The sequence below is a fragment of the Hyaena hyaena genome, unplaced genomic scaffold, assembly GCF_003009895.1.
Source record: "Hyaena hyaena isolate Hyena2069 unplaced genomic scaffold, ASM300989v1 scaffold_592, whole genome shotgun sequence".
In the NCBI taxonomy this organism is placed as follows: domain Eukaryota; kingdom Metazoa; phylum Chordata; class Mammalia; order Carnivora; family Hyaenidae; genus Hyaena; species Hyaena hyaena.
The window spans coordinates 1,226,711-1,248,745 of NW_024081223.1; the positions used below are offsets into that span (position 1 = coordinate 1,226,711).

General features: G+C 33.6%; 1 protein-coding gene across 1 annotated transcript in view; it reads right to left on the minus strand.

Annotated features, from left to right (window-relative positions):
• Positions 1-22,035, minus strand: part of GRIA2 (glutamate ionotropic receptor AMPA type subunit 2) — a gene marked incomplete at its 5' end in the record, with an annotated part of 60,700 nt that overhangs the window by 18,861 nt on the left and 19,804 nt on the right. The window contains 6 exons of the mRNA XM_039256866.1: positions 7,785-7,983; positions 12,531-12,901; positions 13,402-13,608; positions 15,104-15,214; positions 15,909-16,013; positions 16,265-16,432. Coding sequence (XP_039112797.1) covers positions 7,785-7,983; positions 12,531-12,901; positions 13,402-13,608; positions 15,104-15,214; positions 15,909-16,013; positions 16,265-16,432 — 1,161 coding nt within the window. The remainder of the gene's footprint in view (positions 1-7,784; positions 7,984-12,530; positions 12,902-13,401; positions 13,609-15,103; positions 15,215-15,908; positions 16,014-16,264; positions 16,433-22,035) is intronic.

A 22,035-nucleotide genomic window follows, 5' to 3' on the forward strand; every position in this document is an offset into this window, starting at 1 on the left:
TGAGACTGCCTGCACAAATGACTAAGGCAACTGATGTGAACACCAAACTAGTTCTTTTACTAGACAATGATTCTTTTACCTAAACAGAAAAATAAAATGAGTTGAACATTATGTCATCTTTAGTACCTCTACAGGTTTATACTGAGATCCATCTCTAAGGCATCTAAGCGGGAATATGGTGAATGTTTTGAGATGAAAGATGAATTTCAAAATTTCTTCGTCATTTGAAATCTTCCTAGAATAATTGTCCTCATGATTTGATGGTAGTGAAAAAGGGGCATGTTCTATTTAATATGGACAACAATAGAAAGCCTCTGTAATCTGATTAGAGTCAAATTATTCATCCAGTGGATAATATGAGCCCTCCGTCCCTCTGTCCCACAAGGGTGGTCTCTAAATGAAGTCATCAGATGGAGTGCACACTAAGTTTACTGAGCATTGCCATAAAAAGAGAAGGATGACCAAAAAATTCATATTTACCCTGAAAGAAGCTACCACTCTACATGATAATCATAATTCAGCAAGTAGACACATTCTTGTTTCCCTCTTCCATAGCACTTTGATCACAGAAAACATGATTCGATATGGTTTCTCAAACATTTATTTATACTCCTACAAATTTAGTAAATACTGACTGCACTGCCTTTAAATTAGACACTAATTTTTAAAGGAAACATCTGCAAAGCCTTCTAACATTTTGACAATTCTTACACTGTTAAACCAGCTACAGTTAGCTGAAATGAAAGAACACAGGCTTTCTCAGCAGCTTAGACTAAATGTATTCTTAAAGTCTTTGAGAATTCACTACTGTTCTCAGAGGTTTTGTGTAATGGTGAGAAAAATTTAAATACCAGAGAAAGAAAAACTGACAACCAGGGAGGAAAGGATCTCTACTGGTTCTGGATCATCTAAAGAAGCTTTAAACATGCAGGGCTGTCAGCTATGCAGATTGTTAACCAAAATCAGGCTCCCCCAAGAAATTAAGAAAGAAAAATATATAATATCACTAACTGATGAGGGAGCATAAGGCAAGCGGACAGGCTTTAAACACACCCCTGCCCCATCCCAGGTGGGATATACGTGATATTCCTCAGGCACTCCTGGCTGCCCAAAAACAAAGGAAAGGGGAAAAACAAATGGTTAACTGATTGAGACATAGTCCCGTAAGACCTAAGTCTCCATCAGCCCTCCATAGTGGTGTGGGAAACAAAGGCAGAAGGAACTGGCAGGTAGAACCAAATTTCCTTACAACTTGCAGCCCACTGACAAATACATGAGGCTGGCAGAGTAAAATGTCTCTCCAGTATTCCCTGCTGTTTTATGCTAATTCTTTTCTAGAGGGAAAACCACCTTAGCTTAACAATAGCTAGGCTGCCAGTATCCTGGGAGTCTTCTTTAGCATATGAAAATCTCACTGAAAACTTCCCCTTGACTTTATCTCCCTCAACCCCAGTCTCTCCTCAGGGCCCCAGGGCAGCTCTTCCTGACCAAGGGTTCTGTCCCTGTTCTTTAATAAAATTACCTTTTTGCATCAAAGATGTCTTCAAGAATTCTTTCTTGGTCATTGGCTCTGGACCCTGCAAACCCCACTATCACACCAAAAACCCTCATCACTAACCATGCCATGAGCGACCTAAAACATATTCATCTAGTGCTTATTGCTAATTTATTCACATTCAACTTTTACTTCCTATTCAGTATTTTAGAAAATATTTAAATATTTAAGCATGAATGAAAGGTCTATAAAAGGTCTACTTTGAAATTAGTAGTTATATATATGTCTGTATATAACACACATACATATATAGCTATATCCATTTAATTTCCAAAATACTGAAAGATATGCATACGTATATGTGTTAATGCATAGAAAGCTAGAAGTATACATATATTCCTATATAAAATATAAGTTGGAAGTATATATACATATTTCTACCTACACAGAAATAGGTGATATATTGGAAATTATGGTAGAGAAGTCATTAGTCAGATATAGTGAAATAAGTATAAAGGACCACCAAAGATTAGTGAAATCAGTTCAATAAAATATTAATAAAGAAATTATGCTGCTTCATTGCTAACCAAAAGCAATAAGTGAAACAAAACTTAACTTTAACCAACTAACACTTAATGTATTTCTATACGAAAGCTGTTATAATGGCTCAAATATATTTATTTGTAAACATATTCCAATCAATATTTTTACATGAATATAAATAGGTGTATTTATGCCAGAGAAGTAGTTGAAAAAAGGTTTCAGTCTTTCAAAAAACAAATTACTGTAATTCTCTGGTAATTGTGATTATTTACAGTATATCACATATATATGACTTTGCCATATAGTAACAAAGCATGTGTATTTTTTACATTTGAATATTTATATATACATAAATAAAAGGAAAATTTCAAACTAGTTCTTTCACTCAGGTAAGAAACATCTGCATTAATATTATTTATTTATCATTTATACTATTTGTAAGCTCTATAAAAAGTATACATTGCTGGGTAACTACAATATAGTCTCATGGATTATCAGACTAAATTTATCTTCTGAGAATGGAATGATTAACTTCATTAAATGAGAAGGAGAATACTTTTACTCTGACAATGTCCTAGAATATTTCTTCTTCCAAAGTCAGCAAAATTAAAATAGAATGCTTATCCAGATAATACACTCTGTTCCTCATGCTTCCAGAGAGGAAAATCAGAGGAAATAAACAGATGTCAGTGTAGGGGATTTAAGACAGGCACAAGGAAGTACTTCTTATCTGCAAGTAGTAATTGTGTTTCATAGATTGACTGGTTAATGACAGGTTTATTTATAAAAAGCATTTCCTATCCTCAAAGCTGACATTTCTATAGGAACATAATAAGTATGGGTCCTATAAAATCATTTTCTACTCAGACTCCTCTAATTCAAGACCTGTCTTCTTTTATTGAAAAAGAAATTATCAAAATGTGAAAGTCTAAAAATAGTGGTTTATAATTGAAAGCCTAATTCTTTCTTTATGATAGGTATGCAACAGTGGCACTATAATTAGAGATGATCAGCACTCCAAAATGAGTCAGACTTTATCATTCACTCTGTACAAGGATGTATATGCACTTCATAGCAGAACACCCTGGACAAGGAAGATGCCGGTCTTTTTCCTCATACCTCTAAGTGGTTACAAGACTGTCTTCCATTACTGTCTCTCTCTAGCAGACAAAAGTAAATCCTTCATTCATATTTGTTTTACTGTTTATCACTGATTTAAGTCAAAAAATTTATAGCTGAAATTGGAATTCTAAAGCTAATGCACACTCACTGACTTTATTAAAGGAATATTGTCATAATACAGGTTTTATTAAATTATTTAGCTGAAATCTGAAAATATTATAGACTTAAATTGAATAACTGATATCATCTTAGGAGAAGATAGATAGTTCCCTATAAAGAAGATAAAATATTCATCTTATAATTTTAAATAACACGTTTTCATCCCAACAAAAATATACTTTTAGGAAACATTTGTTAACTTTCAGACAAAAGACAAGTTATTTTTCATTCCGTGGCTACTTATATATATCTTCAAAATTTGGACAATGACCTGACCTGAAATCAGTTTCTCCAATGACTACAAAGCTCTTGCTGTGATAAAAACAGAAAATTAGCTTCATAAACCCTATGGCAGGAGAAAACTTTTCATAATATAAATAATAAAATTCCTAGTCATAAACAGTGCAATAAGGAAAACGCTATCAATAAAGCCAAATTAAGCCATATTTGGAAACATAAGATAACTGTTAGAACTTTAAATATTAGCAAATGGTAAAAAATGGTAAATGCTTTTGCTTCCACATGTAATTAGCTAAGTTCGATCTGAAAGCAAGCACAACAGATGTCCAGAGAACACAGAGTACAATACATGGCTTCAGTCTAACTTCAGCCTACTCCATCCATATCCTTTTTCCTGGCAGACTGGGCATCATGATTATTAATCTGCCAGCTCTCATCCTGTCCTGAATCCACTTTACAGGAGCCCCAGGCATGTCTAGAGCTAAAGCACAATTGAGAGAACGACCCAAGATGTGTGGTGACTATTAATTTTAGGAATAGAGGCAAGGAGAATATCCTTTGTAACATTTTGCACCAGAAGCTTAGAAATTCAACCAGACTACAGCTAATTGACAAATTATCATATACCCCGGGATTTAAGGGAAAAAATGTTAGTGAAAATCAATTATATTTGCTTTTAGAATGTCTATAAGTTAGCTTCACCTTATTCAATACATATTAAATGACACTCTAAAGAGAAATTATATTTTTCAAAAGGGAATCTGTTATTCAAGCTCTGTATACTACTGCAATAAACCTTATGTGAAAAAGTATGAAGTATGATGGATACAGTTAGAATGCCACAGTTATCCTAGAAACCATTTTGGGGATTCTAAGCAAAACTAAGATTGTCTTCACTATTATCATCATGGCACCCAACTATCAAACATTAATATAGTTAGCATAATTACTGAAAATTACTCATGATTTAGCAGCACCTTTTTATTTAATCCAGCTTTCAGAAACAAACCTTTTGTGTACATAATTTCTCCAATTGCCACCAAATTACAAACAAATTACGATGGAAGAATTAACATGCCGAGCTCCTATTCACTTTGGTGAAGTATGCTGTTTTGTTAGCTTCCCTTTACTGGGAATAAATACTAATAGAATAAATAGTGTGGCTCTTAAGTACTTTTGAGCCTGTGCCCTTCTTTTGCCAGATGAGGAGAAGCTGACTACAAGGCCATCTGCACTGACACCTAACCACAGTTGATTTTGAACCATCAGTTGCTTGTGAAGGTATGTTGAGAGGAAGAGTGAAGCCCCACCCAAATTTCTACCATTATAATTCTCTAGTATCACACAAGCAGACACGGATGTAACGCAAACTCAGCATTTTTGCAGCAACAAAATTCAGAGAACTTTCTCCAGACTTTTCCAGGTAAAAATGGATTATGGAAAGAACCCCTCAGCACACTTAATAGCCGCCTGAATTTGGTCATGTCTGCAAAATTACCTGAGCTTTACCTTAATAACGTACAGTATGCAAACAAAAATCATGATTCTTATTATTAGGCAGAAGTACTGTGAGATTAAAAATGATAATGGGATAAAGAAGATGTGGTATATTCACATGATGGAATATTACTTGGCCATAAGAAAGAATGAGATCATGCCATTTGCAACAACATGGATGGACTGAGAGAGAATAACCTAAGTGAAATAATTCTGATATAGAGAGACAAATGCCATAGGATTTCACTCATATGTGTAATTTAAAAAACAAACCAAACAGTCAAACAAAGAAAAAAAAGAACAGACTCTTAAATACAGAGAGCAAACTGGTGGCTGTGGGGTGGGGGCAGATATGGGTAAAACAGAAAAAGGGATTAAGAGTACATTTATCGTTATGAACACTGAGTAATGCACAGAGTTACTGAATCATTTTGTTGTATGCCTGAAACTAATATAACACTGTATGTTAATTATACTTTAACAAACAAAGAGATAATGTATAAGAAACTGCTTTGGAAAGCGATGCTAATAAAAGTTATTAGTTTGCCCAAATACTCAATACCACTTCTCTATTACTCTAGAAAAGGTAAGCTCACAATCTTACACTGGCAAATGGCACAGCACAAATAATGTTGGCAAGTGTGCATGTATACACATCCATGAACCTACTGCACATTGGAACTATGCTGTCCATGGTCATGGTCTTGTGTGCCCTGCAACATTCTTTTTCCAGACTCATCTAGCCTTCTCATCATCTCGTCCACTAGGAAATCTGAATATACTGACCACGGACTCCTGGCATCTTAATTATTACACATATGTTTCTAAGGCTGACTGGGTTAAGGTATACTGCAAAGCTCGGGAAATGTGAACGGACGGCAGTGGAGAGTACTTGGTACTACTGTTGTGCAAACAAGCTAATGACAGTAACCCTCAATCTACGTACACTACTCTGTAAGAGAATATATGGAAGCAAGTAAGATTGTTTTAATCAATATCAGTAGCACTAAGGAAACCATGATAGAGCAGATACTTTGCCTCATTCACATATTTAATTTACTTCAAGATGGAGGAATACTTATAAACTATACAAATAAAATAAATGAAAGTCTTATTGGAATATGAATAATAAAAAGTGCTTCAAAATAAGCTTCTAAGAACCAATGAAATATTATAATTTATTTTAATAGATCCATTGTTATGATCAAGCTAGAGCACTGTGTTACAGTAAGAATATTTGTATGTAAGGTGCCTGGGTGGCTCAGTTGGGTAAGTGTTCAATTCATATACAGCTCAGGTCATGATTGTAAGGTTCTTGAGATCAAGCCCCATGCCAGGGTCCATGCTGACAGTGTGGAACCTGCTTAGAATCCTCTTTCTTTCTCTCTCTGACCCTTCCCTGATCACTCTCTCTCTCTCTCTCTCTCAAAATAAATAAAATAAACTTAAAAATATATTTATATGCATATTACATCTATGTTCATAAATGAAAGCAAACTGTCATCAGTAGCAAATTTGTATTATAACATTCACACATAGAACTGCATTAAAGTCAAAGTAGCTGCGGATAGATTGACCACATTTCTGTGCTTCGGTCACAGTGCTTAAAGAAAGCGTCAAGGCCCTTTTCCCCCTACACACACCCAGATTATTATCTGTTATCAACTGTGGTCTGCCCCCATCACTTGTTCTCCTATCATATTTCAGCTCAGCTGAAGTTATTTGGAAAAGAGACAAGAGGCAATGTAGATGAAGCAGTCTTCAAATTATATCCTCTACAACTTTAACTCGAAGATGAAGCCCTAATCCCAATTCTGAAGTAAACTTGCCTAGATCTCACTCTAGAAAATTCAGATACATTCAAAGATATTGTTGGATTATCAGAGATCATCTTATGTTATATACATTGGCTGAAGACCTGCGTTTATCAGCTGTGTTTAAATATTTTAATATCATAAGTTCTTATATAGAGAAAATAGTCCATATAAAAGAAAATTCATGAAAATTATGAAATAGATGGACCACCACACACCTCCACACACCTTCATGAAAATTTCAAAAAATCATGAAAGAAAATTATGCCAACATCAATTTATAGGGCTTGTTCTAAAAACAAGTATTATAAGGCCACAATATTTTTAAAAAGTAAAATACACTTAACAAACACATTATAATTACACTACTCATTTTTTAAAAAAGTTAAGACCTTTGTTAGCCTCTTCTTGGAAACTTTGACAAAATATGGAAACATAATCTGTTTTCTGACAAGAAATTAATGTAACAGATTAGAAAGTGAATTTTCAACTGTAAACTATATAAAATACATGACAGCCATGTTTATTGAAAATAATACCAAAGACAACTCATTTTTGTTTCAAAAACAATAACAGTCTAAACTTAGTTATACTTTGCTTCAACTTTATTCCAAAAAGACAATCCATCTTCATAAAACTTAATTAAAAAATAATAATTATAAAATAATTCTATTGCAATGCTGTGTTTCTCTCCTAAGGAGTTAGGCATGAGGAAATAAGTAAAAATGGAGCTGAGGATAGGGAAAGGGAAGGGAGGGGTATGGAGACAAGGTCAAGAACAGAAGTAGAGTTAAGACAGAGATGGAGGTTACTTCACATGGCACCTTTGTGTAGAGCACAGCAGAGTGAGGGGGCAACAAAGTTTAAAATGGTTACATTTTAAGAGTAAAGAGGTAACAAACAGAATCTCTTACCCTGAAAAACTCTTTAGTGGATCCAGAGTCTAATGTTCCATAAGCAATTTCTGTTTGCTTAGAAAGATCCTCAGCACTTTCGATGGGAGACACCATCCTCTCTACAGTCAGGAAGGCAGCTAAGTTAGCCGTGTAGGAGGAGATTATGATCAGGGTAAAGAACCACCACACACCTCCAACAATGCGCCCAGAGAGGGATCTAATAACAAGTATGAAATGGATTTGTAAAGTGAAATGAATGACCTAATAAAAAAAAACAAGTTAGCAGTATTGTGCAAATATTGACTTATATGGGAATATTTAACTTTATACTTTTCAATATATCTGCTATTTAATAAAACTGGAAATTATTAAGCATTCTAGAGAAGGAGTACAGATTAGCTAAATCTAATGAGATACCCAGAGGCTAAAAGTTCAGATTCCTTAGATTTTTTCACAGTTATAACATCCAAATTGTTTATGTTATAAAATCTCATAATGAAGCAATTTCAAGAAATGTCCAAATAATCTATCTAATTCTCATACTACTATCCATTCATGACATAAGCAAACATGAACAAGAGAATTTAAGATCACTCACAAAATTCACAATAATGTTGACAAACACAATCAAGTATTAAAAATAAAAGAATGTGCACCATTTAAAGTGATGAAACCCTCCTTTTAATTCAGCCAATGAAGTTCCAAAACCCTCAAAAAGGGCTAAAATTTCATTGGGGTTTTGTGTGTGCAAAAGCATAGGTTGTAGATACAATGCAGGATAGAAAATGGAAAAAATGATATTACAAACAAAGGTATGACACAAAATATAATTCTTAATGAGTAAAAATCTGATGCTTCATGGCATGGACTGCTACGACCCTGTTCCTTTGTGCCTCCTGCTTAAGAAAAAAAGAAAACTCAAGGAAAAAGAAATTAGAACATTTAAAAGTTTGCCAAGATACAAATTTCTAATTTTCAGTATAATAAAATAATATTTCTTTAACCATAAATTCCTATTTATAATACTTTTTAAAAGATTAATAGATTCGTAATCATTTACTTTACACCCTAGGTAGATAAATATATAGAAAAAAATAAATATTTATCACATTATTTTGAAAGATTTGATGGGATTCTACATATAAAGGGATTTAAGTAATATTAATAATCCAACATAACTTTTTTTGTTAAAACGTTATGTCTAACAATTAAACTTCTTACAGCAAAGATGTAACATTTCTAAAAAATTAAATACGAACATTTGGTAATTTATGGCCTAAAACAGACCTCTTGATATTTAACAGTAAGAAATACACCTTTTGATGAAACACAGATACTGTATCAAATGACTGGGTAATATTTGTAGAATAAACTACTCTAGGAGTCAAGAAAAAGTGAGGAAGCTAATTTAAAAGTATTTTTTTTAAGATAAGACCATCTGTTGCTAAAGGAGAGAAAGAGAGTGAGTGAGCAATGAAAAACAAAGAATATAATTAAGAGCCTTTATCACAGTCTCTGAGAGATGCAAAGAATTAAATAAATATGATGCGATGGAAAAAGTTAACTTCTCTTATATTCTGAAAAGGATATTAAACACATTTTAAATTTAAGTAATCTCTTGTATAGACACAGCCACTCTCAAAATGTTCACTATTTATTCCATTTAAATGAAAAGTATAATTATATGACATGTACCCCATATTTAAGAGGGCAGTTCAGATCCCTTAAAACAAAATTGACTTCACAGTAATTGTTTTGACACTATACACTGCATAGTAATTGGTAATATATTTGAGAATCATTTTTATAAGTAATTCTGTTCCACTTGTGAAATAAACACAAGTTAAAGACATAAGTTGCTCGCAATTTCAGTGCTTATGCCAGATTTTAATGAGCTGAAATATGCCAATTTATGTAAGGTTTTAGAAGATATCTCAAAAAAATATATTGAACTTCTATAGCATTCAAAGCAGAACATTCCTGAGCAACTTACTATTTATTTGTTAAGTGTTTGCAAAGGATCGATTAATGTTTCTGAAAGAGTTCCAGAGAAATTTTTTGTGGAGAGGCAAATTCAATTTATGTTTTATGGTGACAGACAAAAATGGTTTATGTAAAAAATAAAATGGAACAAAATAAAACAAAACAAGAAGCAACCACCTTTCTGCATCTGCACTAAAGGAGCAAACACTAGTATTCTACCATTACTTTTAAATCTCTATTAAAGAATTATTTTATGAAAGGTATTTTTATCCATTTCAATCCTCTTGAGATACTGGGGAGAAACCAGGGGTAAGCAGGAGAATAAAAGTCAACTTACAGCCTTCTGCTCTTACAATTTCTGTGGTTCTAGTTTACAGAAAACTAGAGTTAGTATATTCTAAACTTAGTTTTAGGCAAATGACCAATTCAGTTCAATAAATCATTCAAGATTAAAATTTAAATGTACTATTAATATTAATAATATATTTCCACATAATATATTACTTGAAAAGAGGTGATAAATATCTTTGAAAATATTTAAAGAGCACTTCAAAGTGATCTGTGCATTTCTCGCATCATCATCATCATCAACAGCAGCAGCAGCAGCAGCAGCAGCATTATTAGATACAAGCCTTTTCTATTCTTTTCTACACTGGAGTAACCATCATTACATTGTAAAAAAGTAGTTTGGTTTGTTTAGAAAATCATTAAATTTTCCAATATCATGCAGTATGTTCAATTTTTAAATGCACATATAACATAGAATGAAAGATATGCACACTTGAAATTTTTCAATGAAGCAAATATTGCTCATGTATACTCTGTGGCAAAAAATAAATTCATTGGTAGCAAGGAAAAATAGTCTATATAAAAATCTTAGCAGGAAGTAAAAAGTATTTCATATGAAATTGTAGTAAGTCATGACTCAGGAATGAAATCAAGAGCACAGAAAAAAGGCCATAGTTTAGGAAACAGGCTCACAGAAATTTAGAAGTTATCCGTATGTCATATTGGACACTGGGGTAACACAGATTATGGAAGGTGCCTGTGCTTCAGTGCCTATACATATGTTTTCCGGGCCTTGAAAAGCACTGGACACCTAAACAAATAACTTCAGAGCCATAATGCGTGAGAATCGCAAACCTAAGTCTCCACCTATGGGAACCCAGATCAATATATTCTACTTTATAATAAACCTCATACATTTCTCCTTACTTATTCAAAGGCATAGTTTATGTTACCCTAGGATAATTGCCTTATATCTCAGGAATAAAGTAGTATTATACTTCAGTAGCCTTCTTACCAAAGATGAATAATTTTATTCTTATTTATTGACCAAAATATTCTTGGAAATCCCATTTAGTTAGAATTTTCTCCCTCATTATTAAAAACTTCTCTTTATGTCTTCAACTTAAATCAGACAAACCTAATATTGAGATAAAACTATATATATCTTATATATTTTGTCAGAGATCACCATAATTATATATTATATGCATAATTATTCTGTATTTCTATATTATTCTATATCATATACATATTAAAGTTATTATACATGTATGCCATGCAAATACTATTGGCATATTTCTAATTCAGTGCAGTTCCATAAGAAGTCACAGGGAATCTTATGGAATTAAGATGGTTAAAGTCCAAATAATTTTTAACAATGTGTCCTACTAACAGACAAGTAAGCAACTAATAATTTCTGCATACATGATATATTTACTTGATCTCACTGGGTGGAGTATACAAAAAAAAGACTACAAAAAGATACATATTTTTTGAGTTTCTCATAGTTTTTTGAAATTAACCACTTATCTCCAAAGTGCTGAAAAACTAACAATATAATGAAATAGTATTAGAAAAGTCACCTCCTTTACTAGTCATTAAAATACCCCATAGAATCAAAGGAGAGTAATCAAACCTAGATTAAAATATGCCTGAAAACCAATAATTAAGGTTTTAAATGTGAAAAGAATCACACTAGAAAAAGTATAGTTTATTCTTCTGAAAAGCCAGATATGGCTATCTTTCTTATTCACGTATGAAACATGAACAAAGGCAAAATATATTTTGTGACATATTCGTTATATTTAGGCATTCTAATGTAGGAATTAATATATCATAATGAGACTAAAGGGGTATAAAATATTCCATTTTGTGTGTGAATTACTATTCAATATGGCACAAGCCTTATGGAATGAATCAATCATCATCACCCAGCCATGTATTTTTTAGATACTTGGAAAATATATTATTGTATATTCCCTTTAATCCAGCGACCTAACCTTTAAAAAAAACAGAAATTTTATACCTTTCTGATACCATTTGCATGAGCTAACAATGGGAAAATAAAAGAGATGGGATGTGTGCCAATGAAGTTTTATAAACAAGTTATTGTTTTTGTAGTTAATAAGTAATGTTGCCCATTTTCCCATATACAGGTCTGTGGATCAACACACAGATGACTGTAAAATGAGAATATGCAGCAAAAACACGGTACCCCTCCAAGAAGGCATGGAATGATAGGAACCTTATGCATTTTATAGCCTCTCCATGGTGTGTATAATTTCACCATGAAATATATGCTCAACATTCAAAGAACATTGCTCAAATATTTCACAGTCTTACGCCAACGGTTAAAGAATCTGTCCCAAAGAGTCTCAAACTGCTTGGACAGGTAGTCGGCAGCTGTTTACTTCTTTATAGTGAATTCATAAACACCATGAATATCCACTTGAGACCTAAAATGCACAAAGTTGAAGCAGGTGAGTGACCAACCTTGGCGAAATATCGCATCCTTGCTGCATAAAGGCACCCAAGGAAAACCAGAGACTATTAAAAATCCCAAATTCATTAGTTGATTCACTACTTTGTGTTTCTCTTCCATCTTCAAACTCCTCAGTGTGCCACTCGTAGGGGCTAAATCTGCTGACCAGGAATAAAACTACACTGACCCCAATGTAGGCAAAAACAATGCACATCCAGATCTCATAGGCTAAAGGATCAAGAAATGAAAACACTCCTGGTTTGGACTTCTGAGGCTTCTTGATCATGATAGATATCCCGAGGCTCATAAAGGGCTTTGAGAAGTCAATCACCTCTTCTCTCACAAGGGTAATAGTTAATGGAGCAATTGCAATGTCAGCTTTCTGTAAGGGAAACAAATGAAAGTAATAGTACCTGGAGTCATGGTCAAAAGAGGAATCATGCTTACATTATTGGATCAAAAGGGAAGGAAAGGAAATAAGGGAAATGTCAATAATTATTTCTCTGGTAAAGTCCCAGTAAAGAATAAGCAAACAAAAAACAAATCTGTTCTCCAAATATCCCTCCTTTTTTATAAATACACAGTCCACTCATCTGACTTGATTTTTATAATTACATCTCTACACTGCATCTATGCCTTTGCAGCCTTTAGACAATTAATACGGCCCATATGTTTCAAGACAGATAGAATGTCTGTCTCATTTAGTGTGCATGTGTGCTTCTGACTTCATCCTTAATCTTCAGACGTTCACAAGGAAATAGAACAAATTTCTTAATGTGGGAAACCAAAAACCTCATATATGGTACTTTGCAGGGAAGGGAGGCATTCTGTCAACAAAAGTTCAAACTGAATGACTTTATTTGGGAGAAGAGCTATACTTACCCCATATACAAGTTCTCCAACCATCCCATTCCAAATTTTCGTGTCAGCATCCCTGGCCCCATACTTGCCATCCCCAACAATTGTCAACTTGTACTTGAACCCACAATGTTTGGCGATTTCTGCAGCCAAGTCAACACAGTAGCCCTCATAACGCTCATTGCCTTCAAGCATTTCATGATTTTTCTTCATCATAACATATGGAGATTCCTACATGGAAAGATAGTGCTTTCAATGATAAAAATAACGGTGTAACTACTCTAACCAAATCAAGCCTTCCAGTTTAATTATTACCTGTTAGCCAGAGAAATGGTAGAGTATAAATGGTGGACAATATTAGCAAAAAATATTTAAGCATAATGCTTTTGAAAAAAGGTCATCAAATGTCTATCATTATATTTTATTAACATGGCTTGTACCTAGCCATACCAAAGTAAATAAGACACTCAAAAGCAGCAACTATTTGTTTGTCCCCTTGTCATGTTTGTTAACTCCTAGAGCTTAGACAGGAATATGCTGCTCAACCTCTGTTTTATTCAACTCTGGATCCACCACGCTCTCTTGTTAAGGCTATGCCATCCTCAAGAACCAGCATTCACCCAAAACCCTGTGCACTGCTTCTTCAAGGGTAAGGTTGATGTGGAAATAAGGTTCATGGTCAGTGATGCACAGACTAAAACAATCATTGCCATGGTGATGTATGGATGCTACCCTCTCACGTTTCATGTCTCACTTCATCTATGAAATCTACTACCCTAGAATAATATTACAAAGATAGAGAGAAGCTTCCCCTGTAAACCTAAGAAAAAGGAGGTATGAAAATGATTCAAAATAGCTCAATATTCTCCTCAGTAAAGTAGCACCAAGCATATTTGGGGGCTCAGAGATATAGTTTCTCTCAATGGCATGATTAAGGCAAAATTCCTCAAATGTCCTGCTTATACTTATTAAGATATTTCCAAATTCCAATCAATGTTTTTATTCAAAGTGCTTATTATATTAACCTAGCTGTATTTTTCTTCCCAATATTGTTAGAATAATGAATCCCACAAATTTACTGTATCACTGCTTAATAAAGTAAAATACAATTGTTTTGTAATAAAACCATATACTATTAGTGAACCCCATTTCCTCAATTTCATTTCACCAATGGCATGTCATGAGGATCTACATCTTCCTTGCCTCTAGCCAAAGTCTAGACATTCAAAATTCAGTTCAATTTTATCACATTCATTCAGCACTGGTTATGTGTTGAGATTGGGGTTAAAAAAAAGGGAGATTATCTTTATCTTTAAGAACTTCATCTTATATTATAAAGAAAGAGATGTTGACACCACTATGATGCCATGTAACAAGTGCAAAGATAAAATGTTCCACAACTGCATGGGAAGTGAAAGGTAGCGCACTTGACGAAATACAAGAAGCTGTCTTCAAGACTTTCCCAAGTTGTTCACACTTGGGGATGCACCAGTATACGAATTATTTGTCAAGCTAAATTTCAATATTGAAGAGGATAGGAAATATTTTGAATGCTTTATTTAATGCTTATGTCGTCCTTCTGACAGAGTAAATATGCTATACATGATTAAAATGGTGCAAAAGCAGCATTGCATTAGTTATCCTAAAATGCAAACAGCAATTCTAGCTGGCAGATGTTTTTCATAAGAAAAACTAAAGTAAAGCATAGGCATCTGTAGCTAATTACCAAAATTGTAGTGACAACAACAGTCTTATTCTCAAGCCCAGAGGTATCGTTTCCAGAAGGGAGCTCAGTAAGGGTAACAACCATTTTGTCTACTTCACTCCAGTATCCAATCTGAAAAAGGTTACAGAAAGATAGGCACATGGATAAATGATCTTTCTATTAGCCAAGAATTTAATAATTTCAAACTCATTTCTGAATCCAAAATTACATCTAGGCATTAGCTAGGCTTCTTCTAAACAGCGATGTATCTTTTATATACATGACTCTAATAGAAATAGGGCTTATAAAAACAATGAAACAAAAACAATTCTTAAAAACAGCTTGTTTCTTCATGTTCACGTCTCATATTTTCCCCAGGTTAATCTGTTTGGGAGTGATCATATAGAAACAGAAATAAAATTCAAGCAATGACATTTTATCCATAACAGTTAAAAGAAAGATGTTGAACTAAAACATTAACGCATATTTGCACCCGCTATGTTTTGTCTTCTGAACCATAAACTGTCAGTGATAGTTCTTTCTCTTCTCATTAAACTTCTTATACCTTGATAGAAAAAAAAAATATATATATATATATAAAGGGTTCATTCACAGTTGTTTAATGATTACATTTCAATGTTACTTACCAGAAATGAATAGATTAGATTTAGGAAAAAAAATATTTTAAAACACAACTGTTTCTGGAAGTAGTTAAACTCTACCTACATGAATATACATTTCCAGGACTCTTCGGAAGAAGAGGCGATGGGCAGCTAACTCACCTCCTCACAGAGAGAAAACTGCCTTTAGATCCCTAATGATTTACCTTCCGGGGCCCATTAGTTTTGAGTTCCATGATGTTAATTGTATAGTTTATTCTTTTTCCATTCTGGTCAAATTTTATATTTCCTGAGAGACCTTCAACCTGAACCTAATGAGGAAGGAAAGCAGCACAGTTATCAATTTAGTTCAACCAAAGGCACAAACGGGGTACAGACTATTCTCACTGGGCTCCAGTCAAGAAGAGTTCATTTATAAGATTTTTTTCCACTCTTTAACCTACCTTTGTGCTGTCATGAAATAATATTCACTTTATATTAAACATAACAAGGAGACTAATGTAGTAGACAAAAAACAGTGTTCATTGTTAAGTCATATTCACAATCATTTTGAGCGACTAACCTGTTTGAGGGCCCTTTCTATTTCTACGCCTTGTCCCCAGGGGACTGCTGGGTTTGCCAGACAATCTCCTGCATTTCCCCTTCGGGAGATTTCAATTCTCTGCTTCCGTAGGTTGCGGAAAGCTTCAGTCATCACTTGAACAGCGTCATAGGTCAGAGCAGAAGTATACTGAAAAGCATCACATACTCGTCATAAGAATGGGACACAATTCGAGATTCACTGCACACTGGCCACCATACAATACCAGTTCAAAGTCTAAGAACTCTGAAACAATTCCTGCATCTAAAAATCTAAGAATCCAAGAGAGGTAGTACAGAATATTGGGACTAATGAGTGTGTTCTGAACAGTAAGCATCTCCTGTTATGTTAACATTTCAGCTATTTCAGGTGAGAACTTTCATAATTATGTCTTTTCTTTTCTAACCAATTTCTTATTAGAGCATCACTCTATGATCTGATTTGGGGATACAGGGAATGATCAAAATAATAAATAAATATCCCTCCATGAACGAGAGATTCATTTGGCAATAGGGAAAGAATACTGATTAGTTTGTCTTTAATTCTACCTTAGGCATGCTCACATAGATCAGCAATAGTCTTTGGAATGTTTTTAAGATCCCCTTGGTGATTATGGTAATCAAATGGAATCATCAAATTTCATAATTTCTATGCCCCCTTTATGCCTCAACAGTTTATTGTAACATTGGTTAGATCCCAATGGGACAGTAAGATTATTACAGGAGTTGGGGGCCAAACGAAAAAAAAAAAAAAAAAGCACTAAGTGTATGAAGCATTATCCATGGTTACATCAATATTACTTCATGCATGTATATATACCTCCATCTATCAAATATATCATGCTGCTATTATTAATGATAAACCACATTTTAACACAACCGCTTTAATGAATGCTGAGGAAATTTCTGATTTTGAGCATTTTTCAATCGGTAAGTAACAAAAACATAGTGAATGAATATGGGTAATAAATGCAGTATCATACTGAATTTGCAACACAAAAATTCTTGACCACAAATCCAAAATGGCCGCTTAGTATTTCCAAGTAATGCTCCTCATTTTTATAGTAAATTAGTTCCTCCACTCTCAAAAATGATTATTTTATACCTTCTTTTCTCTAATATCCACAGTTTGCACACTTCTCTTTAATTCCTGCTGATTATCTTGCCTTACACATCACTGAAAAAATAGAAGCCAAATAGAAGCCATAAGACAGAAAGCTTTTATCTTCCAACCATAAAACTGCCAAGAGCACACACACTTTCCATTTCCTTCCTGAGTTGACAAAACATGAGGTGGCCATGCTTCTACATCAAGATAGCCACTCCAACAATGCACTTATGGGGTTCCTTAAATCTTTCTAAGAACATTTCATGTACAATTATACATAACCTCAATATCCTGTATCAGCATTTTTTTCTCTCTCTACTGGATCATTTCTATTAGCAATTCAAATGCTCTGATATCTTTGACCACAAATAAAAAGATAGATGATGATAGAGGATGATACTGATGATAGATGATAGATAGATGATAGATAGATAGATAGATAGATAGATAGATAGATAGATAGAAAGAATAACTGCTTCTTAGGTTTAGATCTCCTTCTAATACCCACTCTCTTTTTTGGCTTCCTTCATCAGAAAATGTGTTAAGAGGAATTTTCTAAACTTGCCATTCCACATCAACCATCCTTGCTTTTTCTAAGAGGTCTCACTTGGTTCATTGCTTTAAATTACATGTACACACTCAAACATTGCCTCCTCAATGATTCCCTTCCTTCCCAGCACATTCCCAGTCACTCCCTTTCATATGACCTCCTTTATTTTCATCAGTATCACACTTTCTTTATTTCTTGACTTCATCTCTCTTCCCACTGGAATATTTACTCTAGGGAAGTAGAAAACTCATCTGTCACCACTGAATTCTCAGAGCCTAAGTCAGCACCGGGCACGTTGTAAAGACTTAGGAAGGAAGAAAAGAATTCAGGCAAGGGATTCACAGATCTTGATAAGGACCTGGGACTCACCTTCTCTTCCAGTCCAGTGAAAAGATTATATAAATAGATAATTGCAATCTACCTATTACAGTGTTATAGATTGGCCTGATGGTGGATAGATGTTTGTCTGGTTTATCCTTTTAAATGAGAGATATTACAATAAGGCAAATGAAAAATAGTTTATGTCATATGAATCATCCCCACTCTGCATCCAGAAATTTCTTGAGCCTCCATTTTTTAATGGAAAAATGGCAGTGTGAGGTTATCAGTCATTTAATCTTTGCATGAATTGGTTTAGGTGAATCACTTTCATTTGATCATATTAATGAGTCAAATTTGATGGAAAGTTAGTAGGAAGAAGAAAAAGAGAAAATGGTTTGAAGCCATGTGCCCTGTGATTGAGTGCTGTAAACTGTAATAAGATATTCATATTTACCTCTAGGTTTTCTTATTTATTGCTTCTCATAAGATACCAGTTACGCAAAGTCATTGCAGGCCTATATGTGAGCCTTTTACTTATTTAGATGGTCTTCTGGAGGCTTGCACTTGTGTTCCTCACAAATATCTCAGCTACACAGATCTAAATAAAATGCATCACCATTTTTTCCAAAAATCTGCAACCTTTTTTCAAACTGTACATGTGAAAAATTAAGAAAATATAGTATTTAATAGGTCCAACTCAATTTAGAATAAACCCAAATTTCTGACAGTAAAGGAAGTTTAATACCTATACTTTCTGCCTTAAGAAAGTATTATGCAGCCATTAAAAAGTGATACTAATAAATGTTATTTGGCAATATGAATAATGTCAATTATAAAATTAGTGAAAAACATTACAATTAAGCTTTTTAAAAAAAATTCTTCATTGATAAATAAGAGTGATTAAAAAATGGTAATATCCCTTCAACAAATGAGGGAAAGAAAAATAAACAAAATGATTACAATAACAGAAAGGAAATTTGGAAATTTCCAAAATAAGAGGAAATCCAAAATGATTATATTTCTTTTCCAAGTTTTCTAGAATATTCATGGACTACTTTTAAAAAACATTTTTTAAAATTATTTATTTTTGAGAGAGAGACAGCGTGAGCAGGGGAGGGTCAGAGAGAGAGGGAGACACAGAATCTGAAGCAGGCTCCAGGCTCTGAGCTAGCTGTCAGCACAGAGCCTGACACGGGGTTCGAACCCATAAACCGTGAGATCATGACCTAGGCTGAAGTTAGACACTTAACCGACTGATCACCCAGGCACCCCTCAAGAAAATCTATGTTATATCAAAGGCACTGTTTCATAACATAGCTACTTAAGCAAAGACCTGGAGAAATAAGACAACATATCAGGATTTATCTGGCTTATGTATATGACTGTTTCTATTCTCCTAGAGGGAAAAAATGATTAATTTGCTTTCTTCTACATCAATTAGGTCTTTGCCAGTATGATTCTTAAAATAAAGTCTAGGTCACTGAATAGGAAACAGAGCCTAAATTTAATAAATTGGATATGCAAAAAAAGAAGTATTGCAACATCTATTAGAAAGTTACAGTGAGATTTAAAAACCAAAATCTTCTTTGAGTCAGGTTGCTCACATTACTATGAGAAATCTATAAAGCCATCTGCTAAGTGCTTTAGAGGTCTATAAATGTTGGCGAACTACATTAAAAAATAAGATTAGGTTGAATGAACTAAAAGCATTTAGGTCTGTGCAGCATGTTACAATTATGATTCAGAGCATGAGCATAGTAAGAAGAAAAATCCTTTCAACCTTTTTCAAATGTTCAAATTTAATCAAGTCTCCAGTCTATTATCATTCTTAATTAAAAGTCACAATCATAGAAACACAATTCTGGACTGAGCAAAAATAAACAGACCCTGTCTCCAGAGTTCCTTTTTGTTTACATGCCACATATGTGGCTCGTTTATTTTTCTAAACAAATAAATTCACATTTTTTATTGCATTGTTAGATATTTCAGTTTTATTCTACCATTCACTAAACTAGGTGCAAATTAATTTGAAGGGAACACGATGCCAATGTAACTATCTCCTTCCTTGAAAACAAATGCATCATCTCTGCCCTGGTGTTTATGTTCTGTGAAATCCCTCAGCGGAGTTGGAAATTTATAATTCAGTGGGGGGCCATTATGTTTTGCAGTGTTCATATCACAATTGCATCATATCCACACTTTAAAGAAGAAATCTGGGAAAACGCTTTTATGGTCCATTTTCCAAATGCACTTTTTATTCCATTTTAAATTAGATTTATTGAGACTTATTTTTCACATATAAAATGACATATGCATTTTAAACATGTTTGTTATGCCCAATAGTCATCAGACATTATTCAATAATACATTACTATAATCACTGGGACCCGAAAACAATTTTCTGACAGCCAAAAAAGGGAATAAAAAGAAGTTCTAGGTACATTTAGAATTTAATGAACATACAAAAAGGATAAATAGGCTATAATATAACATTTTATGGGTCATTATTATGATAATACCTACTCCTAAACATGTTATCTGCACTGTGCTAAAACAAACAAAAAAATTATCAAAGAAAGGTACTAGACTTTAGATATAATGAAAGTGTTAGTAAACTTGCTATGAATGACCATTTTCCAAATTTTCCTTGGCATCTGAAATTGAATTGTATATAGTTTAGAAAGCATTGAATATAACCTCAGAAGACAGAGCCCAAGTCTTGATTTTATTGTTGATGACTCAGTTGCCTTGGACAGTTTAACAAAAGTAAGAGTGTCCAAGGTTTGTTATCAATGAAATAAGGAAAGCAGTGTCTCTCTTATGTCATAGTAGTACTGGAAACACTCATGAGGAAATAAGAATTCATGAAACTGGGTGGTTTCCTAGCAAGTCCATTTTAAAAATTCTATGCAACAAATATTTGTATTCTAGTTTTATAGATGAAGATTCCCAGGTAACAAGTTATATCTTGGCCAGGGTCACAAACAATTTAAGTGGAGTTTGAATTCAGATTTCTGTGTTCTGGAGCAATGATGGTGTGCAACTGTCCTGGTTTGCTGCTAGTATTACTGTTTTAAGCAGAAAATCTGCAATCTCAGGAAACTCCTCAGTACCAGGCACACTGGGACAGTGGGTCCCTTTGTCCAAACACCACATCAGATGAGTAGAGTTACAGGAAATGGGAAGCCAGGTGATTAATAAAATGTGCTAAAAAATACAAGTTATTGACCAGTGTTGTTTGCTTTCTTTTTTTCTTATTATTACTAACTGTGCTGGTATAAAACTAGCTTGTTTTGATGTTTTGAAAACCACTATCCCAATCTACAAAAAAGTCTGTAATAAGTTCAGAAAATTATTCTCACATTGGCATATTAAAGGCCCTGAGAAATCCTGCAGTGACAATTCCAGTTCAGCTTTGTCTGAAGAACATTCAATTTTAACAATTTCCTTGACACCAATTACTTTCCATAAAAATAATGATTTGTGTTACATACTTTGGGCTGTTAAAGTTTTATGGCTTGAAAAACTTTATCTACTAATTTTTAAATGACATCACTCATTTGATTAAAGTTATTATACACTCAATATTTCCCTAAAGAATTTTACAATTCTCAATTTCTTCGTTTTACAAAGTTATCAAAATGGTCAAAAATGGATGAGCTCTAAAAAAAACAGTAAACCAATAAGAAAGGAAAAACTCTAGAAAGTCTTTCTATTTGTTTGTTTGTTTGTTTATTAATAGATTCTGGGAAATGACCAAGAATCACCTAGAGCC